This window comes from Nothobranchius furzeri, chromosome 13 (assembly GCF_043380555.1).
Source record: "Nothobranchius furzeri strain GRZ-AD chromosome 13, NfurGRZ-RIMD1, whole genome shotgun sequence".
NCBI classification, from domain to species: domain Eukaryota; kingdom Metazoa; phylum Chordata; class Actinopteri; order Cyprinodontiformes; family Nothobranchiidae; genus Nothobranchius; species Nothobranchius furzeri.
This window is the reverse complement of record NC_091753.1, coordinates 35,094,514-35,113,835: the sequence shown is the minus strand read 5'-3', so window position 1 is coordinate 35,113,835 and position 19,322 is coordinate 35,094,514. Positions and strand designations below refer to the sequence as shown.

Sequence of the window (19,322 nt, the reverse complement as noted above, 5' to 3'; positions counted from 1 at the left end):
CACGGCCCTAAGGTTGAATGCTACACTTATCACCTAGCTCCAATACATTCCCTCCTCTTCCACAGTTAGCTTGAGGTTTACAGTCCAACATTAATTCAATGCAGGTTGAGTTAGCATTCAAGCTAGGTTTGTGTAGCCTAGTGAACTAGACCAAATTCTTGCTTTGCAAAGAATGGTCTAGGCATGCTCCATTGGAACCTCAGCAGCTCCTACCAGGACTCTGGCTAGCCAATCACAGCTCTCTAGAGGGGTTTCAAACACATAAAGAGCTGTGATTGGTCCATAATGGTGGGCCAATCATAGTGCTCTATCTACTTAGTGAACAAATCACAGAGCTTTATCCGCTTTGTGGGCCAATCAGGGCACTCTATATGCCTGGTGGGTGGGATGATGCAACAGAGTGAAACAAGAGTATGTCACATTCATTGTCCAGTGGAATGTGGAGATCATTTGAAAGACAACGGTAGAACCCGCCCCACAACCGAGAGCCGTCAATGGAGCATGGCCAGACTAAATAATACATTTATTTAGTCTGGCTTGCCAGGCTAAGGTTTGTGTGTTAAGCTAACAATTAGCTATGCTAACACAGTGCATGCTGGGAAACGGGTTGGATTTGCAAATCTGGGTTGAAACGTAATTTGTTTTCTTGTAGAGGCCAGGGGTGAGACTTAGGGGGAATATAATTGATTACATATTACCTAGTTGTTATCAGAGAACAGGGTCAGATAGGCAAATGTAGGCACTTTTTAAGTTACTTTGAAAATTTTAAATAATGCACCACAGCTTTATATCTATCAGATAGTGGCATGATCGGGTTAGGGTTAGTGGAATGATATGCAGCATTCCACAACATACTCATTTTAATGACTGATATTTATGCACAGATGCAACAAACAGAGAGTTTAATACATGAAGACAGATGAGCTGATGTATGAAAAGAGACAGAGACTCGGAAACAACAAAGAATGATTGACAACAGCAGCGGATACAAGGATGCATGACCCTGGTCTCGTGAAAAAAAAAATGGAGTTGTATCCTTTTTTCCACTTTTTCGTGATCCACTCACGCTTTCTGAACACTAGAATAAAATGAACCGGCCAAGGTCAGAGACAGAATTCCCAATTCTAATTCGGAGCATTGCTCAGTACCCGGAGCAAGAGTAAGGGATTAATTTAGAGATCCATTCACCACGCCTGAGCAGGGGGCAGAGGCAGCAAGAAATGTGATGAAGAAAACAGTGTGACAAAGCAACCAGGCAAAAGAAAGAGGGAAAGATGGGACGGAAAGAATGTGGGCAACAAAGTGTGTGAGGTTTGGAGAGAAAGAAAGGAGTGGCTCTATTTGTTAGGAGTAGCCTGAAGACAGAAAGGTTCAGATGGTGAAAAAAATAGACCAACATTCCCCAATCCACTGCATCTGCGGAAGTGAAGGACAACAAACTCATAGGTAGACTAACTAAAGCTGTAATGAAGGAAACAGAATGAGACAAACAGGGAAGGCTTTCATATAAACAGCAAAATATCTCATATCACAAAACAAAATACAGTTAATTATTCTAACGCTTGAAACTGTCTGACCTCCCTCGACTCTCAATGTCTCCGAGTCTTAAAGCCCATTCATTTCAGCTGATAACGTAAATCTTTCAAATTGGCTCTTAAATATATAATCACAGTTTTAGGCCAGTTAATTTCCCCTAACGGACATCGTGGCTTTTATCAAAGAAGGAGAAACTGCATTAATTAGAGTCTATTTGCAGTCACAGAAGAACACACACTGGTGAGATTTGCTGAAAGTATATTTAGTGACTGTGTTCATGACAAGAGTGAGACATAGAAGCTATTTCAACAGCGAGGCAAAAGATGTTAGTTTATAGTTAATCCAATCAGCTTTATGGTATTTTACTAAAAATGTGATTTTTACTTAGTTTTTTCTTCACTGAAACGTTGAGATCATTCACACTTTCCAAAAAGTGAAGTGCACTGTAACAAATGAAATGTTGAATAAACTTAATCAGGTTATGTTAACTGGTTCCACTAAACCTGGTTGCTCAAAGGACCAGTATAATGCTATTTAACACCTTCCGGAGCAACAACAGGCCCTTTATAAAATATTACTGTTGGCACTATTAATATGTCTGAGGAAATTTTGTGAGCAATTTCTTCAACAATAGAGAGAGACGCTCTACACTGATAAGATCATGAACACAAGTATACTGTCACTTTTCAAAACAGCTATTAATGAGCTTATTGATGTTTAAAATTGTGCATATTTGATGTTAAAACTGAAACACTATTTTGCTGAATCATACTCTGGAAAAGTGTTATAGCCTTACGGGCCACTTGGAAAGTTTCAGCGAGAAACCGAAAAACAACGTGATGTTCTCACTCTTTATGCAGAGATAAGAACAGATTAAGAGCAGGAAAGCTGACGGGATCAGCCCGACTGCTCCAGGATTGTGCTGACCAGCTTTGTGAAGAGGTCATGCACATGTTCAACCTGAGCCTTCAGTTGGAGCAGGTCTCCATCCTGTGGAAGACCTCCTGTGTGGTTCCAGTTCCCAAAACATACCATCCCAGTGAATCAGACCACTACAGACCTGTCACCTTGACCTCCCATCTGATGAAGACTATGGAGAGACTCATCCTCACCCATCTATGTTCAGTGGTGACCCCAAAAAATAGACCCACTGCAATTTGCATATAGACCAAACATGGGGGTAGAAGACACATTCATCTACCTGCAGCATTGGGCTCTGGCTCACCTCGAGATGCAGAAATGCACTGTGAGAATCATGTTCTTTGACTTCTCAAGGGCCTTCAACACCATCCAGCCATGTCTACTGCAGCAGAAGATGAGGGGTGCAGGAGTGGACAAACATCTGACTGCATGGACCATTAACTGCCTCACCAACATATGACTTTTTAACAAGAGTTATAATAATACTATGATCTAAATCATGATTATGGAATTATTTGCACTAAATCCCTCTCACACTTTTTTTGTCTTGACAGTTTCATTACCTTCCAGAATTAGCCGTGTTCGTGCTTGGTAAGAAAACAAGCTGTTACTGGCCATGTCCGCCTGTCCCTCGCTCAGGCTGCTATAAACTGAGAAGCTCTAATATCTGACAGGGGCTCAGATTAGAGGTGCTGCTCCTCCAATGTCCAGTAAAATCAAAATTAGTTTTGGTATTTTTGGTAATTTAACAACTGCAAGCTGTATGGAGCTAAGCAGTTGTAACTCAACACTAAGTAGGTCACTGGGGTTTAAGTTGGAATAGTAGAAACAAGTCTACAAAGAGAGAGAGAGAGAGAGAGAGAGAGAGAGAGAGAGAGAGAGAGAGAGAGAGAGAGAGAGAGAGAGAGAGAGAGAGAGAGAGAGAGAGAGAGAGAGAGAGAGAGAGAGAGAGAGAGAGAGAGAGAGAGAGAGAGAGAGAGAGAGAGAGAGGTGGGTGGGGGGTGGGGGTTCCTCTGGTGCCCAGCAAGGCTTCAGTTCACGCACATATTGTAGGCTATTCAGTGCCTGCTGGATTTGTTTTGATGTACTCAGAGATGATTGCATCTTTCCCCTAAGTGTGTTACTTTATTCATCACTTATGAATTCATTCACTCCCCCCGTACTTTATAAGGAACCCACCCCATGTTTATTCATTGTATGCATTCACAGTCAACCACCTTCCAGGAACAGATGCAGCACGTGATTATGCTTGTGGGTGGGAGGTGTTAGATGAGCTATTACGTTTTTAACCATTCAGTGCGTTTACATGCAGCCAGTAACCCTTTTAAAACCCGAATATTCACAATAACCCGGTTCCGCAGGTCCTTGTAAACACCGCCAAAAACCCGGATATGCTCATAACCGGGTTTTTAAAAACCTGGTTAATACACCTGGGGTAACCCTTTTCTAACCCGAATGTTTGGTCGTGTAAACGCATATCGGGATATCCCCATCAAAGCGTGTGTTCTGCGCATGCTCTGTTCGCAAGGAATCTTGGTCTTTTGAGTAGCGAGACGTCTTGTATGCGCCAGAACACCGGAAGTAAACAACAAGTTGGGAGCAAAATGGCGAGTCGCGGCACAGCACCACACTTTTGGAGTGACGAGGAAACTAAAGCGCAAACAAACGCGGTCACTATCTCCTCTGAACTGGGAAAAATGTTGTTGTTTTCACGGATACCGGAACAAGAAGAACCGAAAATGACGCATATTGCGTCTGGATGTAGTCCATACGTCCTGACGCTACCCCAACGTCCGCATTTAAATCGGGTTATGCACGTTAGAGGTAACTCTTTCTATTTATGCTTGTAAACGGGTTATTCTGATCAACTCAGAAACCCGAATACCGACCTTAACCCGATCATAACCCGGATATTGGCTGCATGTAAACGTACTGAGTGTTGGTTGCTTTAAGTAGTCTATTCATTCATCCTGGTCCATACCATGGGAGGAACGGAACAGAGAAAGTTGCCTTACACGAGTTCTGATGTATTGCTGTGACAAGCATTTGACTGGATACCAAAAAAAAAAAGTCATCACAAATCAATGACCATAAGAAACTCAGAACCTTTGTTCAGTTGAGGAGTATTTTGTTGTTTTAGTGAAATAAATTTATGAGGTTTAGTGAAAAGGAGCAGAGCTGTATAATACCTTATTGATTCTGTACGTGCTGCCTAGTTAACAGCCCCAGTGCCTGATTTGTTAGAGCTTAATGAGATAAGAAGAAAAAAACAACATTACAACACAATCGCTTGAAAATCTCCCCTAAATAAGACGGATTAACCACTGAACCACATTAACGACGAGTCGCAATTTTATCAGAGAACAAAGCTTTTACACAACTTCACTCATGCAAAACCATCACCATTCTGGGAATCACTTTCTTTATGCTTTTCATAAATAATTTAAACCACTATAAACTAGCCTAAGTATCTGAATTATTTAATTTGGTGCTGTATCAAAGTGCAAATACATCAAATGGGAAACAAAATCAAGCCTTCAAAGCTTCTTTGTTGACTGACATGACAAAAATCACACCACTGGAGTCATGAATAGCAGAAAATGGCAAATCTGAGATAAACGGGGGTAGAAGCAGGCAGAAACAGACACATTTCTAATTGCAATGCAGACATTTAGATTAAACCACAACTACAGGAGAGTTTCACAGCTGAGAGCCAGAAGCTCACATGGAAACACCAGATAAGAACGCCTCACAGGCCGGATAAAGGACTGTACTGGTGTTTTAGACTACTTTCAGGGGAATGCATTACCTTCCATTAAAGGCAAGAAGCCACTCAGTCTGAAAACGGAAACTATAAAATAATGTTTTTCCAAGAGAAAGACAACAAAAATACAAACTTTCCCTTAACAAAATATGTAAAAAATAATCAGTTAATAAGTCATGTCTCTCAGTCATGTCTCTCTACATGTTTTAAACATTTTATATAAATTAACTGTTTTAAAATGATGAACAAATGTGTTTTGAATCAAAACCGAATCCAGCAAAGACCAAACTGAAGTTATTTATTACATATGAAAGTTCTTGTCGAAACACAAATTCAGCTGTCTGGATTTGCTTCAGTTGCTGCTTGAAGTTATTAACATAAAACACATAACTCTCCTTCGCTTGGTTAAAATACACTGTAAAACAGGAGAAAATAATGAATAGGAATGGCCAGAAAATAAAACTTTATTGTCTGAAATTAGCAGGCTTCATGATTTTCTCATAGAAGTGCGTTAAAACTATTGCCCAATAATAAACGTTTCATTTACATCAATTTGACATTTTAACATTCAGATACACATAAAAGTTCAGTGATCAGCATGGGACTGACTTTAGCGGTGCTAACCTTTTCTGGTGAGTATGAATATCATAAATACTCATTTACAGGTTGAAGGAGTCTGGAGGATTAAAGCTAAACAAGCAGAAAACAGAGAGGGAAGCTGAAGGTCTATGTCGTCGTTCAACAGATCAGAGAGCACCAGTTCCTTCCCTGTGCTCAGAAATCTCCCTCTAGCAATCACTGAATCTGCCGCCAACTCTTTCTGTTGCTTTAATCTGTGTGCACAGTGCAGTCACGCCCATTTATTTATATCTTTTGTAAAATAGCCTTTATCATACATCAGTTCTACATAACTTTTGAAAAACATTTCAGTTCCTTACCCGTCCACTTGACCATCTTCAGGCCACTTAACTGTGATCTATAAACCATTCAGACAGAAGAATGCTCCTAAACTAAAGAGATGAATCCGAGTTGTGTTCCGACATAGGGTGTTAAAGGAAGCTCAGCAAAAAAAGTCTGAGTGACCAGTCATATTTCAAAAACAACAAGTAAAAACAGATTTCTCAGTGAACTTGGTCTAAAAAATATTTGGACCATTACATCCCTTTCCCTAGAAAATAACAAGTGCCGGTCATACCACTGAGACATGTCACATCAGCATGTTGCAGCTCATTTCCATCGATCGTTTTGGGAAAGATCGGATTGCTAATTTTTCTGTTCTGATTGTAAAGCTGGTCTAGACAACCTATACCGGACCGTGCCAGTCACATGACCTTTTTGGCCCCCTTCTGTTGCAGGTCAAGAAACTTCTAGAGCGGCATGATTAGGGCGGAGCCACAACACAGTCCACTGATTGGTTGACAGAAATGCGTCACTACTTGCAATAAGTAAAACAAAAGTTCTGATGTTTGTATTTTCAGTAGTTGTACGGGATGTGAAAAAATACCAGCAAAGAGCAGCAAATGTTGGTGACCTTCAGAGCTCCATACATTCCTCACCGTCATCCTGAGAGTCCACACACTCAGGAGCTAGACGGGACACTAAGGGCATTTTTTTTCTCAGCGGACGGTAGCTGAAAGACTCAAGTGGACGTTGAAATGGTGTTGGGCCAAGCTGAAGAAATGAAAGCCCAATATAAAAGGTAAAGGACAAAAACAGCCTGAGTGGATTTAAAAAATAAAATTTTCGGATTAAACAGAGATTCTATGACACGCTGGATGCTATTTATAGCCACAGACCGAGGCAGCGATGCAGGCCTCTGGACTCAGCGACCACACTCTAGTGTCAGTTGTGGGGTCTGTAAGCATTTCGTTGTTATTTTTAGGGCTGCAGACCATTTATTGCAGCAACAAAATAAAAAATAGCTGCACAACTTAGTTCTAAAATCACACACGACTGAAGCAAAGTTTTGCATGTGCAAGAGGTAAAGTTAGGATGGGTGTGAGGGGCAGGTACTGCGACAGCCGGAAAACGACGCTCTGGCACAGTGCGTCAGCTCCCAACGTGCGTCGGAAGCAAACTCTTCGTCACCCATCTTCATTTTACAACGCTTCGGGTTTGAGAATGTGTTGAGTACACGAGAGGCAGTAAAAGTAACTTTAATACTTTCAATTCTACTTTGTTTTTCACCTTGTTCGTCATTTTCATTCCTACTTCTATAGCTTAATAATGTTTTGGGATGGTAAAAGAGTGCGGGGGGGGGGTGTCCCCTAAAAGACTATGTCCATGAGTGCTGGTACTGTGCACCAGTGCACTTAAAGTAATAGACCAATAAAAATGATTACCAGAAAGTCAGGCTCATAGAGGCAAAATAAAGTGAGACTGATCTAACTTCATACATCTTTTATGGTGTCATGAAGGGAATATTAATAGTATACTTGGAAGAGAACGCACTCACACAAACACACACAAATACACACGACTGTGATTGTCAGCTAAAATAACATCCAGGCATTATCTCAAAATGCCGACTGGTTCCTAAACTGCCCTTTCCAGTATTCAAAATCAACATTTCCCACAATAGCGACGGCTGCTGTAAACAAGCCAGTTTTAAACCAAATCTCTGAGTTTTCATTACAACCAGCCTTTTTTCAGAGGTTTAGGGTAATTTGCTTGATTCACATAAACAATTAACAGCAGAACAAAAATCCAAAGAGAAAATATGCTTTAGCTGTTCAAGGATGTTTCTACTTACATGCATTGGTCACTGCAAAGCTGTTGGCCGTCTCTATGTTGTCCACGTGTGGAACCAGATTAAAGGGAGCTTCCGTAGCATTGGGGCTGGTGTTGTGAAGGAAGATAGCTAGTCGGAACGCTGTATATTCCTGATCTGTATTCCTAATGAACAGTCCACCTAGGCCAAGGAAGAGACAGACAAGATGAAGAGGAGAGGAAGTGAGTTATTGTGGGGTGAAGAGGGGTCAGGAGGAAACATGGGGAGAAAGAATGATGCAGGAAAAAAAAGGGGAGGAGATGGATGGAGAGGGCGGAGGAAAACAGAGGGGGGAGGTGAGAGGAGAAAGCCAATATCTTCATTAGCTTTGTTATAAAAGGTAATTTGTCTTTCAGCAGAGCTTCACATTGATGAAATCAGAGCAAGGCAGAAAGGAGGAGAAAAATGCTGACAGGGAAGTTAAATGAGTCAGAAAAGACAGAGGAAGCCTATAGAGAAGGTCAGGTTAAAGAAGGAGAGGGCGGCATTAAATTAGGAATAAACAACTAGCAATAACTCATAGTTAAATTTGTTTTTAAAAGTACACAGAATACACTTGACTTCAGCATCAAGTAATACCTTCATCTCACTTTCAAACAACAGCCTGAGCAGAGGGAGAGGCTTTTTCGGTTATCTCAGCTGCTTATTAATAGCAGCCAAAGTCAGATCAATAATACGATGTAAAACGATTTGTTCATACAGGTGGGATTAAAATAAAAGTAATGGAAGCTGAAAAATGAGAGCAAAAGACAGGCAGGATGGACAATCAATCAATAAATAAATACATTGACTTAATTTAAGGATGAAAACATTCAACTTTAGTACCATTGTCTATGATGTTTGACCAGTGAACATAAAATTATTACTTTACTTATCTACTATTTTCACTGCAAAAGCCTCATTCTGTCTGCATACGTTCAATCATCCAACACGAAACAATCCTCCACAGGCCAAAACTTTAGGAAATAAAAACTAATATTTTACTGTTGATTTCCAATTCAGTTTCTGTATGAAAAAGTATTGAAAGAAGTTTTTTTTTAGCTAGAATCCACTGGCAAACTGGAAACCCTCAACAGCCCTATAGGGAGAGAGATGAGAAGGAAGAGGAGAGGGGAGGAGATGGGAGGGGAGGTTTCTTTATTCTAACATTTAGTCATCTGTAATAAAAAATTGTCTCTTTCAAATTAAAACTGGCTTTACTAACTCAGTCCAGAATCCAGTCAGACAAGCAAATGTTGGCATAAGATACAAAATCTGGCAACAAAACATTTCTGGTAACAGAAAAATGTAAATAAATAAGCTGACAATTAACAAAAATAAACAAGTTTTTGTTCAGATTTGTGAACAATGTTTTTTTTTTGCAAAGAAACTGTTTAGTTGTTCCAAATGCAGAAATGCATTAGTTTAGCTTCCGCCTTCTGCTTCACACACACACACACACACACACACACACACACACACACACACACACACACACACACACACACACACACACACACACACACACACACACACACACACACACACACACACACACACACACTGCTCCTGCTGATCTCCAAAGGGCAAAAACACACAAGTGACTCCTCAGGTAAAGTGGAGAGCTCACGAGCTGAGAAGATGATGATTTACGTGCAGGTATAATGGGTAGAAACAGAAACCCACAGGTTTACTGCAGCTTGAATGCACGTTTGTGCCATGCAGCATGCATCATATTAGTGCTACTTTCTGTCAGCATGTGCACAAATGCTTCCACAAGAGCGCAGGTACGTGTGCAGAGCCAGCGGACGATATTTAGCGCATTAAGTTTTATTGGCAGCTGCGAAGAGACGGAGTCAAGGAGGCGAATCTCATTATAGGACCTCTCAGCTGCCCCCACCTCCCCATCCTACACACAGTACTGATGCAGTGGACGTGTGCTTTCTTGTAGCAGAGACTAGGGACATTTTGCATGTGATGCATGCGTGGACCGCTCTGCAGACTGCTGGTGTAGTTTTGAGTTAACTTTATCTCTGATCTGTCAGGGGGGTTTAGGAGAGGTTTGGATGGATGCATGAGGGAAGCGACACTGCAGTATCTAAAGCGAGAACAAGACTAGAAGGAACAAAGCTACCTGAAACATGCATGAGCCTAGAACAGCTTTTAAAACACACTAAGGAAGAGCAATAAACCATGTTCCACTCAGAAGCAGAATTTAAGATAAAAGATGTGCCACAGAGCAAATGTCAGCTCTCTATCAGTGTTTTGTTTTATAGGGCTAGAGGGCTTGTGCGCCTTTCTCCCATGGTGACTCCTGTCTGCTATAAAGCCATTTATATTCGTTGTAGTGTGCCGGATATGTGAGTGCCCGTGCGTAAAATCAGTAATCCTCCAACTCCACTCACCTATCTGCACCGAGCTGGGGAAAGCCCCTGTTGCCAGTCCCCAAAGGGCGGAATACACCCCGAGAAAGTGCCAAGATAAAAACATAATCCTCATTTTTGTTTCCTTTCCTTCAGTCCCTTCAGAAACTATTGAGAGACATTGAGAAAGAGGCGAAGATGCGCAAGAGATTTAAAAAAAAGGAACGTAAGAAGAAAGCAAAATAAAGCTATTTTATCCCACGATTTTCCCCGTAAAATTATAATTCATAATCCATGGTGGGTTCGTCCGTTTCTCCTTCTGCAGTGTCCGCTCTGGAGAGAACGGCGTGTCCGGAGCCCGTGTGGACTGGGAGAGAGGAAGAGTGGGGAAACTCGCTCCAATGACTGGCGAGGCGGGAGAACAGGCTGCATTGAGGAACTGGACATGCGCGCCCCGTCTCTTTTCTTTTTCTTTATTCTCTCTCTCTCTCTCTCTCTCTCTCTCTCTCTCTCTCTCTCTCTCTCTCTCTCTCTCTCTCTCTCTCTCTCTCTCTCTCTCTCTCTCTCTCTCTCTCTCTCTCTCTCTCTCTCTCCCTCCCTCTTTCTGCCTTTCTCAGTTAAATGTGCAGCATATCTCCAGTCCGATCCCATCTCCTACTCTACATCTCATCATGCTTTATCGTTGCTACTAGAAAACGTCTACTCGGTTTAGCAGAGGAAGCAAACAATAATAAAAATCCCCGCAAGTGTATGCGTGTTTACGCGCATATCCGAGATTATGCACTCTTCCCATACAAATGCGTGATATTAAACTGCCATCATTCTGTCACTGTTTATTTAGCAACTATTTAAAAGTGATTTGTCAAAAATTAAAGGTGATGAATGAATGATTCCGGTTTTTTGTTGTTTTCCTGGTTTGGCAAAAACAAAGTGTAAAAGGAGAACCCCCAACAGAAAGTTGTTCTTAACTAACTGCATTAGAAACCCAGTTCCTGCTGCGCACCTCTGCACGCGTCTGCCGAAACTCTCCGCATCCTGGTCAGAAGATAAGGAAACCTCAGCCGGACTTTCGATGCGATGATGCCATGAGATCTGCTGAAATGATCAACATCATGACTAGATGAGAGGAACAACAAGATCATGTTCTGAACAGGTTCAATATAAGAGAAATCCTGTGACAGAACATTGTGTTACAGCCGCGTCCCGTTCAGGGTCTGTTGGTAACAGGTCGGTATGTGACAGACGAACCGAGATCACTCGGTGGAGAGCGTGGTTTCATTCCTACCAGATGGCAAGTAAAGGAACGCTTCACGGATTGTCCCAGACAAAAATGATATATGCTGCTCTGAAGGGCTTTCCCAGCTGGCAACAAAACATAGCAGCGTGTCAGCTGGAAAAAATGGGATTTTAACATTCCTCCACTCCTGACACTAGTTCTAATCAGTGGCTTTGACTTATTCAATTTTTTAACATTAAAAACATCTCCTGAAAAAGATGTTTTGTCCTTTTATGCAAAGAATTGTTGCATTTAATTTAACAGATTGCATTTGAAATACCAGTAATATAAAAAGCTTATTGACATAATCGGAATCAACTATGCACAACAAAAACAATAAAACAAACAAAAAGTCATGGACCAATGCCATTACAGCCCATTTCCTCTGGCGGGCTCTGTCCATGGTGCTGAAGTCAGACTGAGGAAGCTTCGTTCACATCCATGAGTGACGATGTTCTTCGCTGCGCTCTCACCATGTGCCAGTGAGATGTAGGAGTTAATAATTTCTTTAGAGGTTCTTTATATCTTTAACGAAGCATTTCTGTTGTATTCGTGAGGGACCTAGCATGTCTCAACATGCTATTTCTCATAAAAACAGGAAACTGATCAAAAGCAGGAAGCTGTCTCCAATAGATGAATGTAACATATCTCAAATAAATAAATAAATAGATAAATACATGTATTAATAAATAACATGGTTTATTTTATTCCTGCAAACTCAACACATTCTCACACCCAAAGCGTGTTGGCAAACCTGCATCATCATTTTTTTTATTGAAAGAAGTATAATGGAATGCTTTTACAAACAATAACAATTACACTATATCGACAAATACATCTAAAGAACTCCACAGACTATCATGTATTTTACTGAAAACATCAATGAAATCGTGGGGGGTCATTTTCAAAAATAAGATAAAGGTCATACTTGCTAAAAATGACCAAGCATCATTATCACAGACTTGAACAAAATAATAAAAGATGCATTTTTTTAAAACTGAACAAAGACTAGTTACGTTTAATCCCTCTCACATTAAGCAATTTCTGACAATTTTATTCTCAACAGTTTCAGTACCTTCCAGAATGAGCCATTTTAGGCTCTGAAAACAAGCTGTTGCGGGTCACACCCACCCACGCACCACTATCTCAGGCTGCTATGAGCTTATGGAACTAGGATTGGGACAATATTCAGCGTAACTTGTACCACGTTTTTTAACTTCGAATATGTTTCATCACATGTAACTTTGGATTCGTAACTTGTTTGGATTCGTAACTTGTTTGGATTCGTAACTTGTAACTTTAGTTTTCTAACTTATAATTCTCAATTTGTACTTGTATTTCTTGATTTGTAACAGGAAATTTTCATTTTGTACACGTATTTTTTATTTTGTAAAATCAAACTTTTATTTTGTACATTTACTACTCATTTTGTAACATCAAACTTTCATTCAGAAACATGAAACTTTCGTTTTGTAACTAGCAGACTTCCAAATTGAAAAAATCAAGGTACAAGTTTGAAATCAAAACTCTTAAAACACACATTTCATTCTACAGGTACAAACCTCAAATCTACAGTTACGGATCTTTTTGTCTCGATTCTAGCGTCAGTGGGAGGAACTTGGTTGGAACCAATGAGAGCACGAGTCTTAGCTACCAATCACGTTTCTCGAATTCCTGTCCTTCACGTCATTTTTAAACACATGGTGTTCCTGAAGCAACAGACACATGGAACTGTTCAAAGTTTCTTAAATGTTAAAAATATACTTTTGCATTTCAACGTATATTATCTAAATGTATATCTTGTATCATGATCAATATTGCATCTTCTAACAAAACCCATCATCAAGGAGTCTTATCTGTGTGTTTATATTCTGACTCCAAGTGTAATTAGTGTGAAATAACCTGATAATGGCGTGAGGGCTACTACCAATGACAACACAGGTTAAGCCCAGTTCACACGGCACGATTTTCAGGACAAGAGAGACTAAATACCTGCTGATTAGAAAAACACAGACACACACAGATTCACCAGCTTTTGTCCGACAGCAGGGGAAGGTAACTCCCCTCCCAGAGGACCAATCTTCAGCATGTTTCAGTTGCTTCAACATACCTGATATAAATCAGCAGGTGATTGAATGTCTTCTGAGGAGCTTTGTGAGCTGCTCAACAAGTGATTCAACCACTGAATCAGGTGTGTTGGAGCAGGGAAGCAATGAAAACATGCTGGATAATGACTCTTTGGGAAGGATGCTGCCTAACCCTGATCTACAGTGTGTGGTGTGCAGCAACTTGGCAAATACCCCGCACAAGCTGATTTAACTCCCTGACATTCGATGCTCAGATCGGAAATCTTACAGGATAAAACGTGACTTGGAAGTAAACAAACATGGTGGAGGAGGAGCATGTTCCTTTCCTACACGTCACATTCAACGGGCAACATGTTTGTTCCTGAAAATCAGACCTAGACCAGCCAACATGTTTGAAAGCGCAGATTTATGACCAGAGCAGTCCCAACGTCACTCCGAGCGTACCAGGGCACTCATTACACACCACACAAGGTAGGATTATCTGATAAGATAATATTTAGAACCATTACAATAATCATGTTTAAAAACAATGCTAGACCCATATTTTTTCCAGAAGTAATAATCTCAAACATATGTGAGGTATCCTAACTAACTACTGTATCTATAAAATTATATGATTTTATGTTTCATGCTACACAGTTCAAACATGTCACAGTTCTTTAACGGTCATTTTAGCTGCAACTCTTTTTTTTGCATCTCTAAGCAAAAGCATCTATCTGTCCAACAAATGATGAGGTGGCTTCCAAGCAGTTTGTCTTTCAGAGATTACAAGGAAACTTTTCATTCATCTTTTTCTTTCTCTGCACCCTACTCATCAATCTAAACATCCTCTCCATCACTGCCTCCACTTCCTTCCTCACCATTCACATGCTCCCTTTCCAGCTGATTTTCTGCCTTGCCCTCCACCTCAGCCACATGCCCTGTGACTCATCCACTTCAGTGTACTCCACATGTTCATCCTTCCTTTGACCCTTCTGCCTTTCCTTCATCATATAACCAGGAAATGATCAAAAATCATGGAAGGTTCTGGTATCTTCCCTTTGACCCAAGCCCTTCCTGCCTCCACGTGATCCATGTAAGGTCATCTCCTTCCTTATTTGTTTTTGAATCTACCATCCTGTCTTCTTTTTTTTAATCCTGCAAACAAACATATTGCATCTTATCAAATACAAATCAAACAATGAATTGAAAACGTGCATCGGTCAGTTGTTAAATGTTGGGTTTAGAGATGGGGAGCTGTTCAATTACTCTAAAGAAGGTGAGGATCTTAACTAGTCAATGACAGCTAATGAGCATTTATAACATGTAACATGCAGCAGTTCAGATTGATTTCATCATTAAGGACATTTTGTAACATTTTCTAATCTGCAGACAATTGTTTTAACATTGAAACTTGTGTTCATCCTAAAAGCCTCGTGTTTTGAAAGGGAAAAGATCACCTGTAGTTCCAACATCTCTGCTGACTATTGAACTGCAGTGCAAGTCTGAATTCAGATCCCACACATCATGCCCTTCCATTAACCTTTGAGAAGCTGTGAAGCTCTTTGCAGAGCACCAATGCTTGACTGAACTAACAAGCTCATTGTGGCAGCAGACTTAGCTCCGTACTAGCGTTCTGGAAACAACTGAGAAAGTATGAGGCATCGGTGTGACTGCCAGCAAATTTTAACAGCAGGTTCAATCACAAACATTAGAAATTATGAAAGAACTGGAACTAAAACTACGTTTCAGTGTCATGTTCTGTGTCCCTTTGTTCCTCAGCCCCTCCAGTTCCCACTCCAGGTTCTCCTTTTGTGTTTCATGGCGCCCTCATGTGTCCTTTGTCTGCATCTCTGTTGCGTGTCTTAAGTTGTAGCCCCAGCCTCTTGTTCCCCAGTTCATTGTATGTGTGTATGAGTTTGTGTGTGTCAGTATGTGTATGTGTTTGTAGAGTCCTTCCCTTAGTCTTTAGGTTTAGTTTTGTGCTTTATATAGTGTTAGGTTTATCTGCCCTCCACTGGTTCTCGTCCCCATCCAGATAATTGTTGTCACCTGCCTTCCCTCCAGCCTCACTCCCCACACCTGCTTCCTGTTTCCTTAATTGCTCCTCCCTGTCAATATAAGCCCTCCTTGTCTCATTGTTCTTGTCGGTCCATTGTTGTTTGTCAGCGTTGTCTTCGGTGCTCTGTGTGAGCTTCCTGTCTAGTCCCCAGTTTGTGCTCTAATTGAGCTTTGTTCTCCTGCTTTTGGATTTCTGGATTTTGGGCTCCATGCCTTTGGATTTATTTTTGTTCATCCTACAGTAAAAGGATTTTTTACTTTATATCAACTCCTGCCTCATATCGTCTGGTGCTCTGCATATTGGGTCCTACTCCTCCTAATCAGAACGTGACATTTAGACTCCAACAGTATTCAAAGTAATCCAAAAGGTATAGTTGTTGCTTAATAGTGTAACGTGAGGAAGTATGGGTTTTCTGTGCCAAAGGTCGTATTTGCCCGGCTGGGTCAAAGCTGGGTCACGCAGCAACTTTCACCCACAGATTAAGACCTGAGCCGACAGCAAATCTGAAGAATTCCACAACATCCAACACCTGCAGCTCCAGAAGAAGGACTTCTCACACAATCTAGTCATAATAAAAGAGTCTTACGCTTTCTTTATTTTATTAATGTTAAATAATCATTTGATCACTTTGCTCATTATAAATGTATTTTAATCAAATGAATGATTATTATGCTTTGGGTAATCATAATGAACTATAATGAATCAGTATACTTAATTAAATAATGTTTTTGAAGATGTTTAGCGATGACCTTCACACTCGCTCACACAGGTCTGTATTCACAGTAACTCAAAACACATTTGCTCTGACGCACAACAAGTTTGCTTTGGGAAGAGAAGTGGTTTTTGGTAAGTTAGTCAGAACGAGAGTGAGAACGAAAGAGAGATGACGTGCGGAACAAACGCCAACGGGGAAAGGAGCCCTGCCGGCTCTTTTCTCCCCCCCACGCTATTTCTGTCAAGCCAGACAGAATAGCTGAAATGCAACCAGCTAACGTAGACTCGTCCCAGAGTCTTTGATTTCTGAGTTAATTTAAACTTGAGAAAGCGCATCTGCTAAACGCTTCATCAACGTGTACCGAGGTCAACTCTGGACTGGACCGTCGCACACCTTCGTCTTCTCTGCCATCCAAGGTGTCATCTGGATAAACATCCTCCGAGGTCCGGATCTAACGGGGGTCCTGAGTACGGTGAGGCAGAACACAATAGATAGCGTTCTGATGCAGTTTTTCTAATAAGAACTAAAGTTTAATTCAAAACATCATTTTTCACTCAGATTCACCTTTTCTCTCCCTGAAGCAGTCTCAGACACCTGCATGCACGCATTCATAATTCCATCATCCTCAATCTTAGCACATCCAACACAAGGTCTATTTGTGCAAGCTTAAATTATCAACTGTTAAAGATTTTCCAACAAGGTTGCCAATGCTGATTATTTTTCCTATGATTGTCATTTCAAATCGTTAGTTTAAATTGAAGAATTAAAACTCTTAAATTTCAAACTTGTCTTTTCATTGAACTGAAACACAGACAACCGGATATGATCGTCAGTTTATCGATGAAAACAACCTTTGAGTCTTCTTATCTCTATAACATTTGGTTATTAATTTGTAAAAATTAATATTCCAGATTATTATGTAGAATGGTTCCTCTTTCATAAAAGAGCCAACAACCATCACTCTACAATAGCAAGATTATTTTGTTTGTCATTTTTAACACATGGAATTCTTGTGCATATTCTTTAATCATTCACTGTTCTCAAAGGAGCTTCCTTGGTTCTCAGGGGTAAAATGATTCATAAAATCATTTAAATGAACTTTATACAAAAAATGTGTAATTAAACACAGCTAAAGTGTCCAGAGTGGAGTGAGAAGAAAAAAGGTCAAACAGACGTTGTTTGTGCCAGTCTGAGTGCTCCTCTATGTCTGAACTTGTACAAAAGCATCTTTGTTCACATCTTCTCTTTTCAAATGTCATTAAGTCCATTTAACCAATGTTTACATGCTCTCAATAAATACTGTAAGTAACTAGTGGTTTTTCTATCAAAAAGGACGAGCACTTTGGTTACCTTCAAACTGACAAAAAGTTATAGATTTTTTTTTAAATATATCACATTTTTGTCAGTACTATCTATTTCTTCTGTTTCGTTGAGTTTCCATTTTCACCCTCCCAACATTTAGATGTACACTGTGAGTCTGAACGTTGCTTTTGCCTTAGAGATAATCTCACAGTCAGTTTGTTATTTAACTCGCAGCTTTGGGTGTGCGTCGATCGTACACAAGGGCCACTATTTGTGAAATTCCTTTCAGGATTAAGGATTTAAGTAAAAGGGTAATGGAGTGGTTAGAAAACAGATCTGGTCTTTTGTTCATGCTTTGTATGCTTTAAAAAAAGAACAGAACTTGATTCTTGTTTTTAAGATTTAACAATTTGAAATAGTTCCTTTTTATTAATCAGCAAACACAATTTCTTAAAATAAGTGCGTTTGTTAATTTTAATCTGATTCTGCAAACAAGCTAGTTTTTGAACGCAAACACGGTCACGGAACACTCCACCCTTCTCTCGGGTATCTTCCCTGAGACGTTTCTGCTAGAACTGGAAACCCACGATGCTGGAGGAAACAAGACAATGCAAATCACCAGTCACTGTTTCTAGGTCCAAACATCTTTTGTTGTCAGTGACTTAAATTGATGTTTTTCTAATTGGGACTCTGGTAGTTTGTCCTAAAGTTGACGGGGCAGCAGCCGGCTCGTTCTCCTTCTCAGATCTCTCTTTATAGAGTGGAGAACATCTCACACCAGTAGTATTCTGTTGAGTGTGTAATGAATAAAGAACGCAGGGAAGTGCGGCGGTTCAGCGAGACCGACAACCGGATGGTCCAGTAGTTGCTTTTGGTCTGAAACGTGTTATTGGTGGAGGTTATTTGGCAAATGCAAGAGAACCACTTTATACATTTTTTTTCCATTTTTCTTTATCTCTACAATGCATTTATAGCTGTACTATGCTAGAAAATATTTAAGAGGCATGGAATAATGTTTTGAGTTTGTTTGTTTTCCAGATTTGCTTTGGCAGCTTTAAGGTTTGCATGTTTGTAAAGTTTTACACAGCAGGTCATTTCTACAGGATCCCGGTGGAGTTGGTATGAAGCTGGGAGGCAAATGACTTAGCTGGGCTAGTTGCCAACACTATTAAATGCCATCCCTGGGTGCCTGTCAGATAATGATTACCTGCTTGTGTGATGGTCCTCTTAACACACCTTGTCTAAACGCTCTGCCCGGTTCCTGGCAAGGCAGGCTAACTGCAAACTGTTTGATGGATTATAGACAGCAGTGTCCTACAGGCAGGCGGGTTCCTATAAATATATATACACATGCACACACGCATGCATGCACCATATAAGTAATTTTAAGTTTTTTTATTTGCATGCACAAATGGGAATTTAGAAGAGAATGTTACATGCATTGTTGGAGCCACAGATTTTGTCCTGGATGGAAGCTTGTGGAGTTCCTCTCTCTACATCACAGTCCGGTCTGTTTTTTAAGGTGTATGCCAAGTTGTTTCTCCGCGTCTCTAATCCTGCCATGGGCA

General features: G+C 40.5%; 1 protein-coding gene across 6 annotated transcripts in view; it reads right to left on the bottom strand.

Annotated features, from left to right (window-relative positions):
• gria4a (glutamate receptor, ionotropic, AMPA 4a) overlaps positions 1-10,942 on the bottom strand; it is a 195,887-nt gene extending 184,945 nt beyond the window's left edge. For all 6 annotated transcript variants that reach the window (XM_015951696.3, XM_015951695.3, XM_054742742.2 and 3 more), the window contains exons 1-2: positions 10,376-10,942; positions 7,974-8,132 (exon numbers count right to left, since the gene is read on the bottom strand). In XM_015951696.3, the coding sequence (XP_015807182.1) occupies positions 7,974-8,132; positions 10,376-10,469 (253 nt within the window). In that variant the 5' untranslated portion in view covers positions 10,470-10,942. The remainder of the gene's footprint in view (positions 1-7,973; positions 8,133-10,375) is intronic.
• Between the last annotated feature and the right edge of the window lie 8,380 nt (positions 10,943-19,322).